Source organism: Pelophylax lessonae (genome assembly GCF_965119305.1).
Source record: "Pelophylax lessonae genome assembly, chromosome: 13".
Taxonomy (NCBI): Eukaryota; Metazoa; Chordata; class Amphibia; order Anura; family Ranidae; genus Pelophylax; species Pelophylax lessonae.
Window position 1 is genome coordinate 21113185 of NC_138780.1, and position 24739 is coordinate 21137923.

A 24739-nucleotide genomic window follows, 5' to 3' on the forward strand; every position below is an offset into this window, starting at 1 on the left:
CTAGCCCTGACTGTCCCGGGGGTATGTTCATTAAAAAAAAAAAATTCTGGCCGGAACTCCGCTTTAATTTCCAAGATCAGCACACAACCTATGGCCATTACAAGGGGTTCTTAGTCTCCCAGTTGTATTTTTCAGTTGTGTTATATTATGAAGAATGTAAGATGAGGAGATGGAAAAAATAAGGGGATTATGGCAGGAGATCTTACAGCTGGAGTATTCAGAGTATAGAATAATATAATAATCCTTCTGGGGGGTCCTGACCTTTGAAAAGAAATAACAATGCAAATAGATTTGATCTCAAATAATACATTATTTTCTTCCGTTTGTCAGAATATTATGGAAGAAGTCAACCAAACATCCAGCAGAAGGTTCATCCTTCTTGGTCTATCTAACGTCCCATATCTTCAGGCAATCTGCTTCCTCTTGTTCCTCATCATGTACATAATCACGTTGTCAGGAAACCTTCTACTAATCACCGTAGTGAGGATCAACCCAAAGCTACAGACCCCAATGTATTTTTTTCTAAGCAACCTCTCCATTATTGATATTGGTTTCTCATCAACCATCGTTCCCAAAATGCTCATAAACACTCTGAGCAAGGATAAAAGTATCTCCTTGCTTGCATGTGCAGTGCAAATGTTCTTTCATTTGGCATTAGGATCAACAGAGTGCTTCATTTTAGCTGTCATGGCGTATGACAGGTTTGCTGCCATTTGTAGACCATTGCACTACAACACCATCATGAACAAGATCTTATGTTTCGGTTTAGCTGTAGGGTCATGGAGTATTTCCTTCATGAACTCTGCCATACATGTTGTCCTCACCTTCCAGCTCTCTTACTGCAAATCCAACCACGTCAACCACTTCTTCTGTGAGATACCACCTTTCCTTCGAATGTCCTGCCAAGACACTTTGCTTAATGAGATAGCCATGTACATTTCAGCAGGGATTATCGCTATGTGTTCTTTCTGCTTGACCCTGATCTCATATGTCCACATCATCTCCACCATCTTGAGGATCCGTTCCTCACAAGGAAGAAACAAAGCATTTTCCATATGTGCTTCCCACCTAACAGTAGTGACTCTTTATTATGGGACCATCATGTCTATGTATCTGAAACCCCGTTCTACCTACTCTCCCGAAACAAACAAAATTGTGTCTATTCTCTATACAGCAGTGACGCCTATGTTGAACCCCATCATCTATAGTATAAGGAATAAGGATGTCAAAAACACAGTTAAAAGAGAGCAAAAAAATAAATTTCTCTAAAACAAAATGCAATTTGTGAAAACAAATTTAATAATGTCCGCTATACTGTACATATACAAGAGGCTACAAAAAGTACAGAAGGGAGAGTGTACGTCTGGTAAGAATAGTCTGTCGGTCATAATATTGCACTGCATTTTGCTAGATGAACAATATTTATGGTAAAAATAACATGTAAAGAGTCATTCTTCTGCCTAATTTACATACACAACCACTTTATATGCCATGCAAACACGAATGTTCAGTATAAATGATCTATTACTACAAATACATTAAAAAATAAAAGCAAATCAGTACTACAGGGGGGGGGGGGGGGGAGTATTGGATCAATAAATAAATGTAAATACAGTACATCAAAGATTTTTTCTAAATCCCCTTCCCAGTTTCCTTTATTCCCAGGTCCTAAAGAATAAGTTGTGGAAGCATTGATCCCTTTTTAGAGGTCTAACATAGTCCCTGAGTCACAACCAGAGTCCTTGAGGCATCTGCATTGTTGATGGCAGAGCTATAAGTCTGATGCATTGCACCTCTGCAATGAGACCACTGCTTCACATAGACACCATTTTTAATGCACCTACAATGCATTTAGCTATTAAAGGTAAAGAGAGGTGTAGGTAGTTCAATCTTTCAAATTGCCAACATCCCAACTCATATACAAAGTAGACATACTGTATACATATATTTCTCATGGGACTTTAGAGGCAATATACAAATCATACAAATCAACACAAACTAGCCATGGTGCTTGGAACTTTAATGGCATCCCAGTCTTAGTCCGTAGGGTTCAATATTGAGTTGTCCCCCCCCCCCCCCCCTTGCAACTATGACAGCTTCAACTCTTCTGGGAAGGCTGTCCAGAAGGTTTAGGAGTGTGTCTATGGGAATGTTTGACCATTCTTCCAAAAGTGCATTTGTGAGGTCAGGCACTGAAGTTGGACGAGAAGACCTGGCTCGCAGTCTCTGCTCTAATTCATCCCAAAGGTGTTGTATCAGGTTGAGGTCAGGATTCTGTGCAGGCCAGTCCTCCACCCCAAACTTGCTGATCCATGACTTTATGGACCTTGCTTTGTGCACTGGTCCAAATCATTTGGTGGAGGGGGATTATGGTGTGGGGTTGTTTTTGAGGGGTTGGCATTTTGGACAATATTATGCTCCCAACTTTGTGGGAACAGTTTGAGGATGGCCCCTTCCTGTTCCAACATGACTGCCAGTGTACAAATCAAGGTCCATAAAGACATGGATCAGTGAGTTTGGGGTGGAGGAACTTGACTGGCCTGCACAGAGTACTGACCTCAACCCGAATTAGAGCGGAGACTGTGAGCCAGGTCTTTTCATCAGTGCCTGACCTCACAAGTGTGCTTCTGGAAGAATGGTCAAACATCCCCATAGACACACTCCTAAACCTTGTGGACAGCCTTCTCAGAAAAGTTGAAGCTGTTATAGCTGCAAAGGGTGGGTCAACTCAATATTGAACCCTACGGATTAAGACTAGGATGCCATTAAAGAGGCAGGTGTCCCAATATTTTTGACAATATAGTATATATATATATATATATACTGTATATATTCTTAGTGATCATATCACTGAGCCACAAAGCATTATGAGAAGTTATTTGTGCACCCCCCTCAACTTAATTACAGTATGGTATTAAAAATATCAAAATATCTATGAAAGAAGTATTAGGAGGATATACAGGTAGCCATTCTTCAGCACTGTTTCCTCTTAAGAGATATTAAATTGGGGACATCTATTTACAAATTTTTATGCCCACTAATATGTGAACATTGCACTGATATTGAGATTTCCTATATCTCTGTGCAACACTGCACCATTAAAGAGTATATTTTCTAAATAGGCATTGGTGTAATATCTATATTAAAGATAATAAACACAGTAGGAGTCAGGAGAGTATATTACAAATCACCCATATTTTTGGGTGGACAGTTCCCATTGGTTTCATGGTTGGAGAAAGGTGGCAAGGTATTTTTTGGTCCTGTTTGTACAGAAATTAAAAATCAGTCAAGGTAAAATATGGAATGTAAGTACGGCATGTTTCTTCAAAGAGAAAAAAATATAGGAATTAAAGTTTATGTATTTTAAATTATGTTAAATTATATTTTGGATTTGGCATATATACGTCCGATACCCCTGAGGAAGGTTTCTCTAAAATGAGTTTGGCGTATCCTGATCCGATGACAGTGTGGTCAAGCCAAGCACCATGGATTGTTAGTGTTATTCTCCTGACCATAGACAATGGGATATCCTGTAATTTGTTGTATTTGTATATATGTGATATGCCAGCCATTATAGTATGTATATTTAAAGTTGATTTTATATAAAATTTTGAATAAAATTGTAATAATATTGTTTTTGAAAAAAATTCAGTATATTGTTTGTATATTGCCCCCAAAGACTCATGAAAAATATATACAGTATGTCTAATAGAGTCCAACTCAGAAATAGCCATCCTCAAGTCCCAGATGGATGATAAATTTGCTGGCTGCTAAAATCACCAAGTTGTCCGTCGAGACTATACCTTTGACTCCTGCCATCTCTGGTGAGGAACCAGCAGGTCAAGGGGTGTGCTTTAACTGTGGAGGTGTAGGACTTTATCAACATGTGTCCAAACATGGCGAAGTCTGAAGCCCAGCGTCCAAAGCTGGTGTGAAACTTCAGAGGGCCCTGGTTAAGGAGCCAACCGGGTGCCCATCTACAGTAGCTTGCTCCAAAAGCAATGATGCAAAGAGGCCACAGCAGAAACCAAACCCAGTATCCTGCTCCCCTTGACCTAAGCTGCCCAGCATCAGAAAGTTAGTGCACATCAAGCCTCTGGAGCTCAACAGAGCCTCAAGCTGAATCGCAATCCCCATAAGAAGGGGGAGCAGATACAGACCACGGGAGAATCTAAGGCTACCATTTCTCGTAAGTTCCCTGCCAAGCTAATGGGACTGTCTCCTGTTGTGCCTATCAAATTAGAAGGGATCTACACAAAAGCCCTCCTGGACACTGGGGCACAAGTGACCCTTCTCTATCGAGACTTCTACGACAAGCATTCCAAACACTTGTTCTTGCAGAAGTTGGAGGAATTAGAGATCTTGGGCATTGTGACCCAGAAATTCCCCTACGATGGCTATCTTCCAGTTAAGCTAGCCTTTGACCCCTCCGTGGGTGGTAAAACAGAACCGTTTGACATCCTGGCGGTGGTCTGTCCTCACCTTCCAGGAGCCAACAAGAGTTTCCTGATCATAGAAAGCAACACTGATCCTGTCAGAAGGTTGCTGAGGAGCAGGAGCAGAAAGCCCTAGCTGATGGAGTGAAAAAAATATGGTGCTTGGACCGGTGTGAGAAGTTATTACAAGTCGGTGAAGTGGCATGTATACAAGCTTAAGTCAAGCTCAATTGGAAGCAACCAGGTTCTTTCATTGTCTTTGAAGCTGACTGCCGCAGGGAAGACATGGGGGTGGAGATAATCCCAGAAGTGATATCAATCAGAGCTTTGCAGTGAAGCCACAGGAAGATTCTGGTTAGTGTCCGCAAAATCACAGCTGCACCAGTGAAGATGCTGACTCAAATGTTGCTGGGGCAAGTGAATCCGGCCACCCCAGTCTCACTGTCTGATTTGGTGGGGGGATTAAAGGATGGATTCGCTGTTGAGGAGTTCTAACAGAAGAACACTCTGCTCTAACCTAAATAGAAGGAAAGAGTCAAGACTCAGTTCCTGAGATGACAGAATACATTCTCACAGAGTGGGTTCAATGTGGGGTGCGCAAAAAGTGCCCAACACCGGATCCGCTTTCAGGAAGATAAGCCATTCAGGGAAAAAGTCAGACGTATTCCCCTAGGGAACTTGGAACACCTGCATGAACAGCTGGCAGAACTTAAGAGAGCAGGTATCATCGGAGAGTCCAGAAGTCCATATGCTTCCCCGATAGTGGTGGTGCGAAAGAAGAATGGTTCCCTGAGGTTGTGCATTGCCTATCGGACGTTAAACTAAGTAGGGTTCTTCAAGTTCAACAAGATGCCTCAAGGTTTGTCTGGCACTGCAGCCACGTTCCAGAAACTGATGGAGAAGACAGTGGGGGACATGAACCTAATTGAGGTATTGGTGTATCTAGACCATATTTTTGTCTTCGGCAAAACTCTGGAAGAACAGAAAGAGCATCTGGAGAAGGTCCTGAAGAGACTCAATGAGGAGAGGTTAAAGCTCTCCCTGGATAAATGCCAGTTTTACAAATCTTTGGTTAATTATCTTGGCCATGTCACTGAAGTAGTGGCCACTGACCCCCAGAAGCTGGAAGCCACCAACTCCTGGCTGAGGCCTACCAATGTGACCGAGGTTAGGTCATACCTGGGATTTTGCTCCTAGTCCAGGAGATTCATTGTGGGAGTCAATCCAATATCAGTGGACTGACCAGTGCGAGTAAGCTTTCCGGTAGCTAAAGTGGAGCCTCCCAACCGCTCTGGTTCTGGCCTATGACGATCCAACAAAGCCATATGAGCTGCACGTTGATACCAGCTGAGACAGGTTAGGCAGGGTGCTGTACCAAGAACATCATGTGCAACTCCGGCTGGGTGAGCAGAAGCCTTGCACCCGCCAAGAAGAACTATCCCACACACAAGTTGGAATTTCTGGCTCTGAAGTGGGCAGTGACAGACAAGTTGAGGGACTACTTGTACAGTGCAGACTTCGTGGTCAAGACTGACAACAATCCACTCACATATATTCCCACCACAGCCAAGTTAGATGACACTGGTCATAAGTGGTTGGGCGCCCGATCGAGAATCACCTTCAGCCTAAAGTACTGTCCAGGGGTTGGGAACAAGGATACAGATGCTCTGTCAAGGAGACTCCATGGTTCAGGAGACTTCTCTAAAAAATGGGTCAGCTGACACCTGAAGGGGTACGAGCCCTATGCCAAGGGGCAGAATATTAAACAGGAGTCGGGTCAAGAGCCAAAGACATTGGGGTCTCAGCGGCCAGTGTCCCCAGATGTTAGTGTAACCTTACCCAAGTTGGGGATTAAGGCCTGCCCAAGCTCCCCAAGAAGGATTTGAGAAGGGACCCCCTTTGCAGTTTGGTATTGAAGGCTTTGGAGAGCCAACACCCTGATTTACTACTTACCAACTCCCAAAAGGAAGCCTGTCTGTTGCATAGAGAATGGAATCAGTTTCAGTTGCGCAGTGGAGTGGTCTTCCGAAGGGGCCCATCTGAAGAGAGATGGCAGTTGTTCCTACCTAGAAAACATAAAGAGATGGTGCTTACAGCCATGGCCACCTGGGGCCCGAAAGAAAAATCAACTTGGTGAGGGAGTTTTTATTGGCCCTGCATGTGGATTGAGGTTGAGGGATATTGCCATTCCTGTATACAACGTATACTAGAGATTGACCGTTTATCGGCAAAGCCGATATATCGAGGGCCGATATGCACTTTCCCTGACATATCAGAATCAGCCACCAAGGTGATTGATATTGCCGATATTTCAGGAAAGTGCTTGTACTGGAGTGATGCCTGCAGCTAGAGGCATCACCCCGGTACAGGTGTCCATAGTAATGTCAACCGATGTGGCTGAGAAGCCGCTCGGCTGTCATTACGAGGATCGGGAGGGGACGTACCCCCATCCCGTCGCCTTGACTGGCTCGCCCAGGTCTCCAGTCCCACCCAGAGACCCGGGCAACGAGCTTGCACAGCCACCGAAGACCCGATCAAAGCCGCATTCGGCTCTGATTGAGTCTCCATGCAAAAACCCGGAAGTTATGTCATGAGTGAGTACTGTCTGGCGTCAGATTCAAAAAAATTACAGCATTCAAAACAGCCAAACTTGGCGTTTTGAATGCTTTTAAGTGCAAAGGAGGGGTTTGGGGTATTTTAGATCCCCAGATCCCTCCACAAGAGTACTTGTAAAGTAAAAAAAAAAAAAAATGTTAAATGTACAAAAATATCGGCCTATATCGGCCAATACCGATATGCATTGACCAAAGTATTGGTATCAGTATCGGCAACGAAAAACCAATATCGGTCGAAAACTAATGTATACAGAGGAAGACTTTGCCCCATAGAGCTGCCCCAATGGGCCATCTTCAGCATCAAAGACCTATGGAACTGGTCAGGACAGAAACCGCTGCTCCAGGTGATTCCCATAGGCTGAAAAGAACAAAATCCTGCTGGGTTGCACACTCTACCACTGCTGCAGATTCAATTGTAAGAAGAGTAGAGGAATGGTCGCACTGATGTGGATTTTGGGGTGGTTATTTCAGGAGATAGTGGAGTATATATATATATATATATATCTATATATACAGTATATATATATATATATATATATATATATATATATATATACAGTGATACCTCGGTTCACGAACTTAATTCGTGAACTGACTCTGGTCGCGAACCGAATTGGTCATGAACCGAGGCATATATTCCCATAGGGTTCAATGTAAATCCGGTTAATCCGTTCTGACCTTTTTTTTTCTTGGTTTTTGAAGCACAAAAATATGAAACAAATTACAATACACATTAGTACAGTATAGTAATGTATAAAGAGAGAACACTAACCTTGCTTGAGATGACTTCTGGAATGGAGGAAGGCAGGTGGGAGGCTGTGAAATACAATACAGTAAGTACAGTATTGTACAGAAGTACTGTACAGTATTGTAGTGTTCGTGAACCGAAGCAGAGTTCGTGAACCGGAGCATATTTTTATGAACTTTTCTGTTCGTGAACCGAGTTGTTCGTGAACAGAAGCGTTCGTGAACCGAGGTATCACTGTGTATATATATATATATCAGCCATTGTAGTGTATATATCAGCCAAGGACCTGGCAGTGAAAAATTTACATAAAAATGCCAATTTTTCACCGCTAGGTCCTTGTCTCTCTAGTGATGGTCTAGTATGTCCCCTTTTATCAAGTTCTAAAAGCGGGAGGCAGATTTTTAAACAGTATAAGTACTATTGGAGCCCTCTCATTTTTATGTATTATCACATCTGACTGGGAGATCAGCGTATGTGTGAGCAGAGCGGCCATGATATCTACATCATATTGACTGAACCCAGGGAGGTTCACAGGCGCATTCTTACCTGGCTTAATTTTGGGGTCATATCTCTAGAGGTGATCCTTCAATCAGGAGGGAAGAGCACGAGTGAGGTGGAAGATCACTTTATTATTGGAGCACATTACATGATTGGAGCACCTAATTGGATTAAAGACTTTGATCATGTTGGAATAATCACCGGATACGGGAATTTATGAACTGTGGATTATATCACACTTATACTGCATGTTTAAAACACATAATCTAAGTTACATTTTTATTCACAATTTTTGTTGTATTGATTGTTGTTTATGTTTGCATAAAGTATCTCACAAAAGTGAGTACACCCTTCGCATTTTTTGTAAATATTTTATTATATAATTTCATGTGACAACACTAAAGAAATTGAACTTTGCTACAATGTAAAGTAGTGAGTGTACAGCTTGTATAACAGTGTAAATTTGCTGTCCCCTCAAAATAACTCAACACACAGCCATTAATGTCTAAACCACTGCCAACAAAAATCAGTACAACACTAAGTGAAAATGTCCAAATTAGGACCAATTAGCCTTTTTCCCTCCTCGGTGTCATGTGACTCATTAGCGTTACAAGGTCTCAGGTGTGAATGGGGAGCCGGTATGTTAAATTTGTTGTTATCGCTCTCATTCTCTCATACTGGTCACTGGAAGTTCAATATGGCACCTCATGGCAAAGAACTCCCTGAGGATGTGAAAAAAAAAAAAATTGTTGCTCTACATAAAGATGGCCTAGGCTATAAGAAGATTGCCAAGACCCTGAAACTGAGCTGCAGCTCGGTGGCCAAGACCACACAGCGGTTTAACAGGACAGGTTCCACTCAGAACAGGCCTCGCTATGGTCGACAAAGTGCACGTGCTCAGCATCATATCCAGAGGATGTCTTTGTGAAATAGACGTATGAGTGCTGCCAAGAATTGCTGCAGAGGTTGAAGGGGTTGGGGGTCAGCCTGTCAGTGCTCAGACCATACGCCGCACACTGCATCAAATTGATTTACATGGCTGTCGTCCCAGAAGATAGCCTCTTCTAAAGATGATGCACAAGAAAGCCCGCAAACAGTTTGCTGAAGACAAGCAGACTAAGGACATGGATTACTGGAACCATGTTCTGTGGTCTGATGAAACCAAGATAAACTTATTTGGTCCAGATGGTGCCAAGCGTGTGTGGCAGCAACCAGGAGAGGAATACAAAGACAAGTGTGTCTTGCCTACAGTCAAGCATGGTGGTGGGAGTGTCATGGTCTGGGGCTGCATGAGTGCTGCTGGAGCTGGGAAGCTACAGTTTATTGAGGGAACCATGAATGCCAATATGTACTGTGACATACTGAAGCAGAGCATGATCCCCTCCCTTCGGAAACTGGGCTGCAGGACCATATTCCAGCATAATAATGACCCCAAACACACCTTCAATATGACCACTGCCTTGCTAAAGAAGCTGAGGGTAGAGGTGATGGACTGGCCAAGCATGTCTCCAGACCTAAACCCTATTGAGCATCTGTGGGGCATCCTCAAAGGGAAGGTGGAGGAGCACAAGGTCTCTAACATCCACCAGCTTGGTGATGTCGTCATGGAGGAGTGGAAGAGGACTCCAGTGGTAACCTGTGAAGCTCTGGTGAACTCCATGCCCAAGAGGGTTAAGGCAGTGCTGGAATATAATGGTGACCACGCAAACTATTGACACTTTGGGCCCAATTTGGACATTTTTACTTAGGGATGTACTCACTTTTGTTGTCCGCAGTTTAGACATTAATGGCTGTGTGTTGAGTTATTTTGAGGGGACAGCAAATTTACACTGTTATACAAGCTGTACACTCGCTACTTTACATTGTAACAAAGTGTCATTTCTTCAGTGTTGTCACATGAAAAGATATAATAAAATATTTACAAAGATGTGAGGGGTGTACTCACTTTTGTGAGATACTGTATCATTGGGAATGTAGCATGACACATATATGTTTTGGATTGACCAAGCACATATAATGGGAGTGTGATCAGTGTCAGCAGCTGGTTCCGTAGCATACTACTACTTTTAATATTGGTGGACATACATGGTGGCTCGCAAGACTCTCTTTTCATAATTTCATTCATCTCCCACCCTTACCGGCAAAGCAGAACAAATGATCACTCCTGATACATCATTTGAAAACAACTAAAGACTGTGGGGTTGATTTACTAAAACTGGAGAGAGCAAAATCTGGTGCAGTTCTGCATGGTAGTCAATCAGCTTCTAAATTCAGTTTGTTCAAAAAAAAAAACCTGGGAGCTGATTGGTTTCTATGCAGAGCTGCTCTAGATTTTGCACTCTCCAGTTTTAGTAAATCAACCTCTGTATATCATTATATTGGAAACAAATGACTCCCCCACCAATAAGCATCTGGCTCAGCAAAGTGAATAAAATCAAAAACTATGGAAGATGTATTGACAATAAGTGGGACACTTCAATAAAACCTGGTTCTATTGGATATATTTTATTTTAACAGTTGAATACCAAGCTCTGCTGCCAAGTGCCACCTCCATGAGGTTCTTTGACTTGGAAAAGTTGTGTTAGGCTTTTCTCTGTAATACACATTGACTGCTTAAATCTTCCCTCACCCATGGACAGGTCAACACCTTTTTCATTGACTGCTTAAATCAGGGATCCTCAAACTACGGCCCTCCAGCTGTTGCGGAACTACCCATCCCATGAGGCATTGGAAAACTCTGATATTCACAGACATCACTAGGCATGATGGGAATTGTAGTTCTGAACAACTGGAGGGGCCATAGTTTGAAGACCCCCTGGCTTAAATCTTCCCACACCCATGGACAGGTCAACACCTTTTTCAACCTCACCCCCAACCCATCCCTCCCTCGCCTTTTTTCCCTCCTTCTCCTTTTCACTTACTTTTCTTCTATGAGACTCCTGTATTTCCTTTCTGGCCCTTCAGAGCCTTAGCTCTATTTAACTAAAGCCCCGTACACACGCACAGATTGTTGGCCGTAAATTGTCGGCCAACGTCTGATCTACCGATTGTAGGCTTGTTAGTATGATGTTTCCGACAACCAACTGCGAATTTTCGGCTGAAAAAAATCTGGTGTGCATGCTATAAAATGTTTGTTGGCCAACAAAGAACGGCCGATTGTTCCTCAGTCAATACAGATTTCGGCAGACAAAAATCTGATGAGCAAGACTGGGCATGCTCAGAGAAGAGAAAACACACGGAAAGTCAACCATCACATGACATCACTTCTGAAGTTGGTTTTTGTTGGCCAACAAAAGTCCAGTGCAAGTCTAGAGCACATTTCAAACAACAAACAACACTGGACAAAAGAGGGCCGATCGGTTGGCCAACAATCTGTGCGTGTGTACGGGGCTTTAGGCCTACAATATATTCCACATTCCTCTGTTTTACCAGGTGAAAGGGGGTCTTTGAGGCACCGCTCCATGCACCAATTTTGTTAAAGATGACAACCCACATTGTATGCATACTGTAAAGTCTTCAATTCTATACTCGGCATATCCGGTGACAAACCCATACTTCAGAAGTCTCTTGAGGATGATTTTTTTTTTTTTTTGCACACATTTCCAAGTATATGTAAAGCCACTAGGCCATGCTAAGACATATTTTCAAAGTGCCCCATTCATTTGCACCTTTTACCTGCTAGTTATAATTGATTTACAAAGCTGCCACATCAGTAGCTTTCTTAAGTTAATCTAGATTGCCTAGGAAGGAAAACAAAAGTTTACAAATAATGTTAAAAAAATTTGAAAAAGTAAATTAATTAAAAACAAAAATGACAATTTATTAGGGTAAATTAATATTTTATAAATCAAGGGAAATGATATGGGACTGATTTGGTTAACATAGTTATAAAAACACAATATTACCCACTATGTATAGATTAAAAATGTATAAATATTTTTGAAATATATCACTATAACAACCTGAATTTCTCCAATATTTGCATCCTGTAGGACACAAATTGGGAGAAGAAGGACCAACATGCTACAAAAAGATTTGACTGGAGTGTACCCTTAAATATTTACGACTGTAAAATTCTCTAAAGGTTTAAAATGATAATAATGATAAATAAATAAAAAAAAGTAAAATTAACTGAAACAGAAAACAATTTAAAGCTTAGTATCGATGAAAAATTTTGAAAAATGGAGAGAGGATTTATACATACTATTTTTTTTTTTAATTTATATTATTTCCCTTAATTTTGGACAAAAAGTAGGAGGAAATTTCATACATAAAAATCTTCAAAAAATGTTAAAATTTCCAAATTAATAAATGTACTTTTTTAATCTTAAATTGGAATTATGTTAACTATAAGAGTTTATAAAGATGTAAAATAAAATGTAAACTTTTGTTTTATCTGCAACACTTAGCAAGTGAAAACAAATTATGTATATTCACAGAAGAGCAGAAACCAATCAGCTGGGAAACCAAAGAAATTTTCTCAAGCTGAGGGACCACAGTGTGTTCCATATATAAGGAAGCACCTTCCATGTTTTTTGGTGCTTTGTGCCTGACAAATGCAGTCTCTTCTCCCATTCTTCCCCTCTCCACAATGAGCTTTAGAGAGATGGGCGAATGCTATAGCATATGGGAAAAGACAGGACAATAAAGATTTTTAAAAGAAGCAAAAATCAAATCAAAGTTGCTTAGCAGATTTTTTTTTTTTAAACTAAAACAATTTGCTAAAATATTATGCCCTGTGCAAGGTGAGAAAACAGTAAATATGCTATATATATATATATATATATATATATATATATATATGTATATTTCTTCTGCTTTTTAAAAATGAAAGTTTTTAAATAATTTGGACCATTACATACAAAATTTAGGTATTCCGCTACTGTTCCTTTTTTACAGCAATACCAATATCTTGGTACACAGTTATTTTCAAGTGAAAAATGCTTTTTTGTATATTTTTTACATAGTATTAATGACAAAATTTGTTAAATGAATGGTAACAGATTTCTTTTAAAACTTGACCTATAAATAAATTATAATATATATATATATATATATATATAGATATAGATATATACTATATGTCTATATCTATATATATGTATATATATATACATATATATATATATATATATATATATATATATATATATATATATATATATATTTATTTATTTATTTTTTTTAACTACCTGTACCAAAAAAACTTTTTTCAAAGCTATGTATTGGTGTAAGAAAATTTCAGCACAGTTATCGTGCTGTTATTAGAAATAATCTTTTGTTTGAGGCAATAATGCTATTCTTTCTTGTAATGTTAGGATTAGGGAATTATATTTGCCTTAAAATACCACTTCAGGATTACTTTATAGTTAAAGGTTAAATTTGAAATGTTTTAAACCTAATCATTAAATCTCATATAAGATTGCTCATACGTACTTTGCGTCAACTGCCTTTGGGCTTATGTCAAGGGTATTAGTTTGAAAATGCTTCTGAGATTTTTCAGAATTCATTGACAGGTGCGTTGGACCTCCAGGTAATCTCCATCTGAATTGCATTTAACCTGCTTCGAGCAGGTTTTGAATTCTCATAGATTTGTATGGGAATATTCAACCCGCTTGAAGCAAACAAAAGTCAATTGACACAAACCCTGAATATCAGTTAGCTTTGGGGGCAAGTTCTAAGGAGCAGGGTCCTCTGATTCCTCTTGTATTGAATTGTATTGTTCTTGTACTTTCTGCATTCATTTTGTAAAGTGCTGCACACAAACTGTTGGCGCTATATAAAACCTAAATAATATTAATACTAATAATAATATTAATAATGTTAAGATTTAAAGAATTTGAAGTCTTGCACAGAAATGTAAAATGTAAAGGAAAACTAAAATGTTTTTTGGCCAAATTTATTTAGATGGTCTACAGTTTAAATTATATCAACTAACATTTTATGGCATTTTTTTATTATTTATATAATACCATTATTTTGAAAATGAATATATAATACAGGATGTTCCATGTTTTATTGTGTGCAGTGCATTTTCTGCAGTGCAAGAAAGCCCAGCACTAACTCTGCCCCCATTGGCTGCTCCTGCAAGTTGAAGATTATTATTTTTTTTTTATTATTATTATTTAGGAATTTATAGAGCACCAACACTTTAAATATCGCTTTACAATGTATAGAAAAACAGTACAGTTACAATACAAGAGGATTGGGTGGGCACTGATTGTAATAACTTACAGTTATTACAGACTGTCTTAGGGGTTGCTTGTGTACCCCACAAATCTGTTACTCCCAGTTAACCGAAACTTGGGTGTTCCAGGCTTACACTCACCAACTGCTAGCTGCAATACAATAAATATGACATATTTCTATGCAATAATTCATAATAACCTGATAAAAAATACACATTTTGACTTTGAAAAGTTTTCTGTTATCACTATTTTGATCATTGAAAATACACGATTGGTGTCTGTGTCCATGCTTTGTCTTGATGACTATTGTCACCAATACTGAAAGTCATGGAAAATCCCAGAACAGGAATAGAGGGGACATTTTCCATTGGGGAAACTTCAAGTTACATAAAGGAAATTAAGGTTTAGGTTAATAGTTAGGATTAGGCATTGGGTGAAGGTTAAAGGTTAAGTTCAGGTATTTGGTATAATCTAGGGACTTAACCACTTTAAGACCGGAAGGATTTGCCCCCTTCCTGACCAGGCCCTATTTTGCGATTCGGCACTGCGTGAGTTTAATGGACAATTGCGCAGTCGTGCGACGCTGTATCCAAATAAAATTGATGTCCTTTTTTTCCCACAAATAGAGCTTTCTTTTGGTGGTATTTGATCACGTGTGGGATTTTTATTTTTTGTGCTATAAACAAAAAAAGAGCTACAATTTTGAAAAAAAAAAAAAAAAAAAACAATATTTTTCACATTCTGCTATGTGACATTCTCAAAAAAAAAATTAAAAATCAAATTTTTTTAACATTTTAGGCCAATTTGTTTTCTGAAAGAAATAGTCCTAAAATTAGGGCTATCTACAGCGCTTGCTAAAAAACGTATATATATTAATCTGTAAGTATAAATATATAATGTGCAAATAGTGCCAATGTGCTAATAAATATGCAAAGAATCAATATTCCAAATCCATATGTAAAAATTATAAAAACTTTTTATAAAAAGTGCAAATAAAATCTCAAAGTGCAAATGCTTGTGCAAATCAATAACTTAATATTATAGGTTCATGCATAAATCAATATATTTTCTTTTGTGCAAAAAATGTCCAAGGTATAAATGAAATTAAATATACAGTCCGAAAAAAAATCTTTTTCTTGAACATGTGCCAGTGCTCTTTCAAAACAAATTTGGTGACTGGTAAAAAATGTGCAAAAGTGCTTGAAGCTTTCTTCCCGTGCAGTATAATATAGGTAGGTAACTTACCAAATGGAGTGGGTCTCATATATCGTATAATATTGAGACCAACCAGGCTTTATGGTAAGTTCCCTTTAAGAGTCCTCCTCAGCCGCTGATGGTTTTCCTCCTCACGGATCCATAGGGCAGCTCAGGTCTTATTAAATAGAAAAAATATGCTCCAGATAGTGTGATATCGCAATAAGAAGTTTTATTCCACAAATTTCAAGGAAAAAACAGCTAAAAACAGCAAGTTCCAGCGAGGATATCTCGTACTGATATCCGTGACATGCAAACGATTGTGCAGAGTGGCGAGCGGCGTTACTTCCGGCTTGCGTTCCAATCGTTGGGCACGTGTGCTACGCTGTGCGGTCCACGTAATGACGCGTTTCATCACCTCCGGTGACGTTTTCAAAGGCTATAGCCGATATCTCCGTGATTTAGATTTCATACACCCGCCGCCGCTTTTACATTTATTAGCCAAGATCAGGGAAGTGACAGGGGTAGGAGCAGAGATGATTCATGTTGCAGCCGAGCTCTTTTAATGTAACCGCTGAGTCGGTGTAACGTTACACACACTACCGTCAAAATTTCATACCCTCCGAGCATGCGCACTGCTACGCTGCTCAGCTGTTCCATTACGTTTCTGACAGGAAATGACGTGGGTATGCAATTTTCACGAGGTATGCTTTTCTCACGTTACACCGACATTGGGAGTGTCCCAATCGGTGCGACGCCAACTTTGCGGTGCCACACTGATTTCTAAAAGCAGTTCCTGCACTACTTTTGGTAACTTCAGGATCTACACTTTAGTTCAGGGTTTCTCAACCAGGGTTCAATGGAACCCTAGAGTTACTCCAGGGTTCGCTAGGGGTTCCTTGAGCAATGGGCAGTTTCTGCCTCTCAGATAAGTTCCCCTTGACACCACTGATCTTTTAAGCTATCTGGAAGAATAGTCCCAGTGTCCACAAGTGTAAGGAGCATTCTTCCCACTGACCATCACACTAATGTATCATGAGTTGTAAATATAGTGATTTTTAGCAGGGGTTCCCTGAGACCTGAAAATTATTTCAAGGGTCCCTCTGTGTTGAAAGGTTGAGAAAGGCTGCTTTAGTTATTGGGTCTGTACACCTACTACAGTGGTTTTCCAAATCTCTTTGTGAAATTTTGTATTATGAAAAATGCAAGGAAAGTGCTGGAATATACGAAAGTTGCTAGGAACACTCAAAACTTCCAGGTAGACATGAATAGAGCCAGGAATTATGGCAGGTAGAGCTCACTATCGAAGATTGTGAGACATACGAAGCCAGGGGGTGACTCAGCTCACCAAGCTCCATTGTTTACTAAAGTATCACCTTTGGGTGCATTGACATTTTAAAAGATATTAAAAAATACCAATACATTTTGTTAGAAATGCTAAACTTTTTTCTTCTGCCAGATCTGAACTAAATGTTATGGAAGAAGTAAACCAAACATCACCAGAAATGTTTATCCTCCTTGGTCTATCTAATGTTCCACATCTCCAGGCAATCTGTTTTATTGTGTTCCTTGTTATGTATGTAATCACGCTGTCAGGAAACCTTATACTAATTATTGTGGTGAGGATCAACCCAAAGCTTCAGACCCCCATGTACTTCTTCCTGAGTAACCTCTCCATTATTGACATCAGTTTCTCATCCACCATCGTTCCCAAAATTCTCATAAACACTGTGGTCATAGATAGAAGTATCTCCTTGCTGGGATGTGCGATGCAAATGTACTTTCATTTGGCTTTAGGAGCAACAGAGTGTGTTATTCTAGCTGTAATGGCCTACGACAGGTTTGCTGCCATCTGTAGACCATTGCACTACAACGTCATCATGAACAAGACGTTGTGTGCTGGTTTAGCAGCTGGTGCGTGGAGTATGTGCTTCATGAACTCTGCAGTGCATGTTGTCCTCACCTTCCAACTCCCCTTCTGCAAGTCCCACCATGTCAACCACTTCTTCTGTGAGATGCCGCCTTTCTTTAGACTGTCTTGCCGAGACACTTTGCACAATGAGATAGCCATGTACATCTCAGCAGGGATCATTGCTATGTGTTCTTTCTGCTTGACTCTGATTTCATACATCCACATTATTTCTACTATCCTAAAGATTCGTTCCACGCAAGGAAGACACAAAGCTTTCTCTACATGTGCCTCCCACTTGACGGTGGTAGCTCTCTACTATGGCACCATCATGTTTGTGTATCTGAGACCCCGTTCTATTTATTCTGCTGAAACAGACAAAACTGTGTCCATTCTCTATACTGCAGTAACACCAATGCTGAACCCCATCATCTACAGTATGAGGAACAAGGAAGTCAAAAACACAATTAAAATAGTACACAAGAAATAGAATTCTCTGAAATTGTAGAATAATAAAATGCAGACACTGGTTCACCTTCAGCCAATAATCACTGCCACATCCCTAATCAAATATAGGAAAAAGTAAAAGGGTGTTCATCATCTTTACTAAATTTGATTTGGTATTCCTAACTTGTTAAGCACCTTATATTGTTCACTTCACCCTGCATGGATCTTAGTTTATCTCACCTTTCTCTTGGCCCGGGTTTCCATAATCTGGACCCTCGCCAACTGTGGTCACATCTCATTCCTTTTTTGCTTTTGACCTATTTGTACCTCATCACCTTCTTCCAACATCTTTCTATTCTCTTTATTCAATATATCGCCACACAACCAAGATTACTTTTAAGTATCCAGATTTTGCCATATACATCTTTTTTCATTTGTTCACTTTTTTCATTCCCCCCCCCCCTTTTTTTTTTCATTCAGAGGTGGAAAGCATTCATATTTGCTCTCCTCTGGTACTTGTGATCCGCTGCCGATCTAAATACGGTCCGGTATCTGCCATTTCCTGAGGACATTACTTCCCTGGTCTCCCACGACCTGGGTCGGGTGACCCCCCGATTATGTATGCACACTATGACCCCTGTCGTTGTCAATGGTTTTACGCCCTAAATTTGAATTATTGGTGAGTGTAAAATGATACAAATATGTATTCTGTGCTGATATGTAAACATTGCACCTCTGCACCTTTTTGCAGACTTGCGATATTGTAATGTAATGCTTTATCATGTATTAATTTTATGTTATTTATGTTTAGAACCATTAAAGAGGTCACCTCCATCACTGGTCCCCGAAGAAGCCCACTATGTTGGCGAAACATGTCGGACCTTGGTGACCCCATTACTGTCTTTTGGTTCAGATCTTTACTATGTATTAATTTTGTATATTGTGTATGTTTTTGATGCTACTTTGCATCCATGATTTTAAATGATTGATCATTTTGATAATAAAATTATACCTTTATAACTGCTTTGTCTACATTTATCTATTTGCCATAGAGATCACTGCCTCTAAAGTCCCATGTTTGGTGGTTCTATCACTGTATGTTCCCCCTTTAGGGGCTAATCTGTGGATTAGTACAGATGATGAACACCCTTTTAGTTTTTCCAGAATTCTCTAAAATGTTAAATCAAGAAAACAAATGTATAATGTTCAAAATAAATATGAAAGAACTTGCAAGAATGTATAGAAGAAAGGGTCTGCAACTAACCGCTGCAAGCATAAAGTGTTGCACTACAAAATCAGGGCCATATTTTGACATCACGTTAACCTAGAAACACATGACCCCCCCTGTGTGTATAAATTTTATGCAAATTTTCATGTGATTATTTCAGCAAAAATATACTGTCATAATAAGCTATTTTAGGAAGTGTGCTTTCTGTGGTATACAGTACATTCCACTAAATAATGAAAAAGAAAGATGATTTCATGCTTTCTGAACTTTTAAATGATTCTGTTGCTTAAAAAAGTTTTAAACAAAGACATACCTGCAAAGAAGAAAGCATTGAGTTGATTTCCTGGTCCACTGTGGTTCTCAGTGGTTCCTCCTGTGAAACTCTTTCCTGTAGTAACGTAGTCAATGGGAAAAACCACAGAGCCCAGTAGGGGACAAGAAGAGTAACATTCCAGAAGTGTGAATAAACTAGGGGCTGAGGGTACGTACAGTGTAATCTGCCAACATCCACATTTAGAACATAGATAGTTAGGTTTGCACAAAGTGCATCCAAGAAACCCCACATGGACTTTGGAGGCAGAAAGAAAGGATTTAACACATGTAAAAAACTTATAGAATTTTATTTAAATGACTTAAATCTTCCAGAGGTCAAGTGGTAATGGGGACGTACTTGGAAAACAGAAAGCATATACTTATCACTTCTGCTGAATTCCATTTCTGATCAAGAGAAATTATCCCCAAAGTCCTTCTCAAAAAACAACACTTCTGGAATGTAGGTAGTTACAAAAGTGAGACCCCTGTGTTAATTTGAATCCCACTACTACAGTAGTAGGGCGAAAAAGATCAGTCTAAGTGGCAGGCGAAAAATATGGTCCTAACAGGCCGAGGTCAGTGCAGGTAAAAGGCAGAAATAGATGGTAGGCAAGGACATATGCCCCGTACACACGTACTGATCGTCGGCCGAACGATTGGCCGTCTTTTGTCCAGGGCTGTCGTGTCTGTTGAAAACTGCAAAAGACTGCACACAAATTTTGTTGGTCAACAACAGCCGACTGCAGAAGTGATGTCATGTGATGGTTAACTTTCCTTGTCTTTTTTCTTTTCTGAGCATGCCCAGTCTTGCTAATCTGCTGTCTGTCGGCCGAAATCTGTACTGACTGGCGAACAATCGGCCGTTCTGGTGTTGGTCAACAAAAATTTTAATGCCTGCACGACAGATTCTGTTCGGCACGACAGATTCTGTTCGGCTGTCGGAAGCATCATACTAACAAGCCTACAATCGGCCGTTCGGTCGTCGGCCGAATATTTACGGCCGACAATCGGTACGTGTGTACGGGGCTATAGTCAATAAACAGTCCAGGGTCAGTTCACGTGAAAGGCAGAAACGTGGCGGATAAACAATGCAGACGGCAGGCAGAGGCATAGTCGATATACAGGCCAGGGTCGGTTCACATGGAAGGCGGTGATAGGGCTGGTTGGGCTAATAATTAAGGGCAGTGTGATAGCGTCTGAAGCATTCTCAGATGCACAGGTTGGGAGGGACATTGGGGACAATGAAAACTGGTGTCTTTCCTAATTCCTCTGTTGCTACACACCCGACACTTTTTTTTACATCTTTTTCCAGTTTCTGATGGTGCGATATTGTCAGGGAAATGGCGCTCATGAAGTCTGCTGACACAATCGGAGCAAATTCTTTCTGGGGGGGATCCTTGCTGGTAGATCAGGGCAGTGACAGTACCTTCGATAAACTTGAGGAAGGTGTTTGGTGTTTCCGCAGATTTTTGATAGGTGGCGAATGCATTGTAAATGACCAAATGGAAAAAGTAAATTGCAACTTTTTTAAACCAGAAGAGGGACTTTCGTGTTCATAAATAGGGCTGCAGCATTTGATCATTTAAATCCACCCCCCCCCCCCCATTAACTTATTGTACTCGTGGATACACCCAGGCTTTCGAACGGGACCGCGTCTTCTGTGAAGTTCCACTGAGGTGTCATCGTGGATGGTGGATATGATGAAAACATCTTTCCTATCCCTCCACTTCATGGCCAACACTTCCTCATTGCTCAGGCTTATGGATTCCCCCCTTCATAGTTGTGTGGTGACTAGACGCTGTGGGAAGCCCTTCCTGTTTTTTTCTTGCTGTACCGCAGGCCAAAGTTTTCTTAAGGTACAGGTGATGGAAAGGTGGCAAACTTGAATAATAATTATCAATGTAAATGTGATACCCCTTTTTCAACAGTGGGAATTCTAGGTCCCAGATAGCTTGACCACTTATTCCCATGTATGTTGGAGCTGGGAGTCTCTGCCTTCGTACATGCAGACGGCGTACACATACCCAGTGGTGCTTTCACAGAGCTTGTTCAGTTTTAATCCATACCTGGCCCTCTTACTGGAAATGTACTGCTTAAATCCCAGCCGGCCTGTGAAATGGACCAGGGATTCGTCCACAGAGATGTTCTGGTCAGGGATATAAAGTTTGGGAAACCTCTTAGAAAAAAAATCAATTGGGAGTGAATTTTATATAGTTTGTCAAAATTGGGATGATCTCGAGGGGGGGGGGGGACTGCGAGTTATCGCTGCAATGCAGGAAGCGAGTTATCATGTTATAGCGGGACCTGGACATGACAGCTGAAAAAATTGGCATGTGGGGGATGGGGTTTCTGGACCACTATGAATGCAATTAATTTTTTTGTAAGCTCCATATTGATTGTAAGGCCCAAAAACAATCTAAGCTCTTCCACTGTTAGGTGTCTCCATTTGAAAGGACGGGCATAGCATGAGTTGGGGTTGTTCTCTATGTACTATCGGGGAAAAAGATTTATTTGGTCCAGGATGCTTTGAAGTAACTCGTCAGGGAAAAATTCATTTTAAAAATCAATCACAGAAAAATTTTCAGTGTTGACCTGCAAACCTGGTTGTGCTGTGAAAGGGTGGATTGTAGCTGACCCTGAGCTAAAAGGCAGCCACAATGGGTTTGCTAAGGCATCCGGAAGACGAGGTCTGACTTGAAATTCTAGTGCTTGTACTGGGCCTTTCCTCCTGGGGTCTAGCACTGTTAGCTTTTGCTGATTGGCCATTGGGATGTATGGTGCTCCTGGTGTCTGCCCGGTTTTCAGAGCGTCTTCTTTTAGGACGGACTGCTTCCTCCTTCAATTCAGTCCCCGATGTACTGCCTTCAAAGGGTTCGAATTCTGAACCAGATTTGGAACTGGAATCGGACAGTGAGAGCTCCCTGCTCCATTCATCTGTCAGGCTTAGAAATTGAAATGCCTCTTCAGTAGTGAAAACATTTTTGGCTGTATGAAGGGTGACACTGATGGGCTGCACGACAGGTAGTGATGGGATGCATGTCAGGTACTGTTGGGCTGCACGACAAGTACTCGGGTACACTAATTAGCAGGTGACAGGAACTCGGGTACTCTAATCAGCAGATTTCAGGTACTCAGGTAATTTGATAGGAAGGTGGAAGGTACTCGGGTACTTTGATAGGCAGGTGGCAGGTACTCAGGTACTTTAATAGGAAGGTGGCAGGTACTCGGGTATTTTGATAGGCTGGGGACAGGTACTCAGGTACTCTAAAGGGCTGGTGACAGGTACTTGGGTACTTTGATAGGCAGGTGACAGGTACTTTGATAGGCAGGTGACAGGTATTCGGGTACTTTGATAGGCAGGTGACAGGTACTTGGGTACTCTGATAGGCAGGTGACAGGTACTCAGGTACTCTGATGAACAGGTGACAGGTAGTTGGATACTCTGATGAATAGGTGACAGGTACTCGGGTACTGTGATGAGCAGGTGACAGGTACTCTGATGGGCTCACAGATAGGTACTACGATGAGCTGGTGACAGGTCCTCTGTATTAGGTGGGGCAATCGGGGCACAGTAGTATGCACAGTAAAGTGGTATCTCACTGTTTCCAAATCTCCTCCTCACACTGGATCAGTGTGTGAGGAGGAGAACCCAGTAACAGACCGTTACCCCCATCTTTCTTGACATTTGTTACCGGCTGTGATTGGACACAGTCGATTACGTGGTAAAGAGCCAATTTCATTGGCTCCTTACACTGATAGGGGATGGGCTAACTACGAGGGACAAGCCTCGTCCCTGATCGTTGAGCTGCACACCCCCAGGGGCGCACACGAGCGACGTGCAGGGAGACCTTTCATGTGACCAGCTGTGATTGGACAAAGCCGGTCACCTGGTTACACTGATCGGGGATGGGCTGTGTCCAAGCGACATGCCCTATCCATGAATGCCGCGCCCCAGGGGCGCGCAGTAGCGGCGAGAACAGGCAGACTTCATATGATGCCCACCCGGAGAGACAGAGTATTCCTGCTGGCGTCATATTACTATGAGCCGGTGGTAGAGAACTGGTTATATTGGAAACAGATGACTCCCTCACTAATAAGCCTCCGGCTAAGCAAAGTAAAATCAAAACTATGGAAGATGTAATGACGATAAGTGGGACACTTGAATAAAACCTGGTTCTATTGGATATATTTTTTATTTACAGCTGAATAGCAAGCTCTACTGCCAAGTGCCAACTCCATGAGGTTCTTTGACTTGGAAAAACTGTGTTATGCTTTTCTCTGTAATACACATTGACTGCTAAAATCTTCCCACACCCATGGACAGGTCAACACCCTTTTCAACTTCTCTTCCCCATCTGACTCACCCCCAACCCATCCCTCCCTCCCCTTTTTTCCCTCCTTCCCCTTTTCCCTCACTTTTCTTCTATGAGACTCCTGTATTTCCTTTCTGGCCCTTCATAGTCTTAGCCCTACCTGCCTTAGGCCTACAATATATTCCACATTCCTTTTACCAGGGGAAAGGGGGTCTTTGAGGCACCACTCCATGCACAAATTCAGTTAAAGATGACAACCCACCTTGTATGCATACTGTACAGTCTTCAATTCTATCCTCAGCATATCAAGTGACAAACCCATACTTTAGAAGTCTCTTTAGGATGATTTTTTATTTTTTATTTTTTATTTTTCTTGCATACATTTCTAAGTATATTTCTAAGTATATGTAAAGCCACTAGGTCATGCCAAGACATATTTGCAAAGTGCCCCATTCATTTGCACCTTTTACCTGCTAGTTATAATTGATTTACAAAGCTGCCACATCAGTAGCTTCCTTCAGTTGATCTAGATTGCCTAGGAAGGAAAACAAAAGTGTAAAAATAATGTTTAAAAAAAAAAAAGAAAAAGTAAATTAATTAAAAACAAAAATGACAACTTGTTAGGGTAAATTAATATTTTATAAATCTGGGGAAATGGTCTGGGACTGATTCCGTTAACATAGCTATAAAAACATAATTTTAACCAACTATGTATTGATTAAAAATGAAAAAATATATTTTGAAATATATCCCTATAACAACCTGAATGTCTCCTATATTTGCATCTTGTAGGACACAAATTGGAGGAAGAAGGACCAACATGCTAACAAAAGATTTGACTGGAGTGTACC

The 24739-nt window shown here is 40.7% G+C and overlaps 1 protein-coding gene across 1 annotated transcript; it reads left to right on the forward strand.

Moving 5' to 3' along the window:
• Positions 1–336: 336 nt before the first annotated feature.
• LOC309569119 (olfactory receptor 5V1-like) lies at positions 337–18078 on the forward strand (the record flags this gene model as incomplete). The annotated part of the gene is made up of 2 exons (XM_082274881.1): positions 337–408; positions 17227–18078. The coding sequence occupies 2 exons, from the start codon at positions 337–339 to the stop codon at positions 18076–18078; spliced, it is 924 nt and encodes a 307-aa protein (XP_082131007.1).
• Between the last annotated feature and the right edge of the window lie 6661 nt (positions 18079–24739).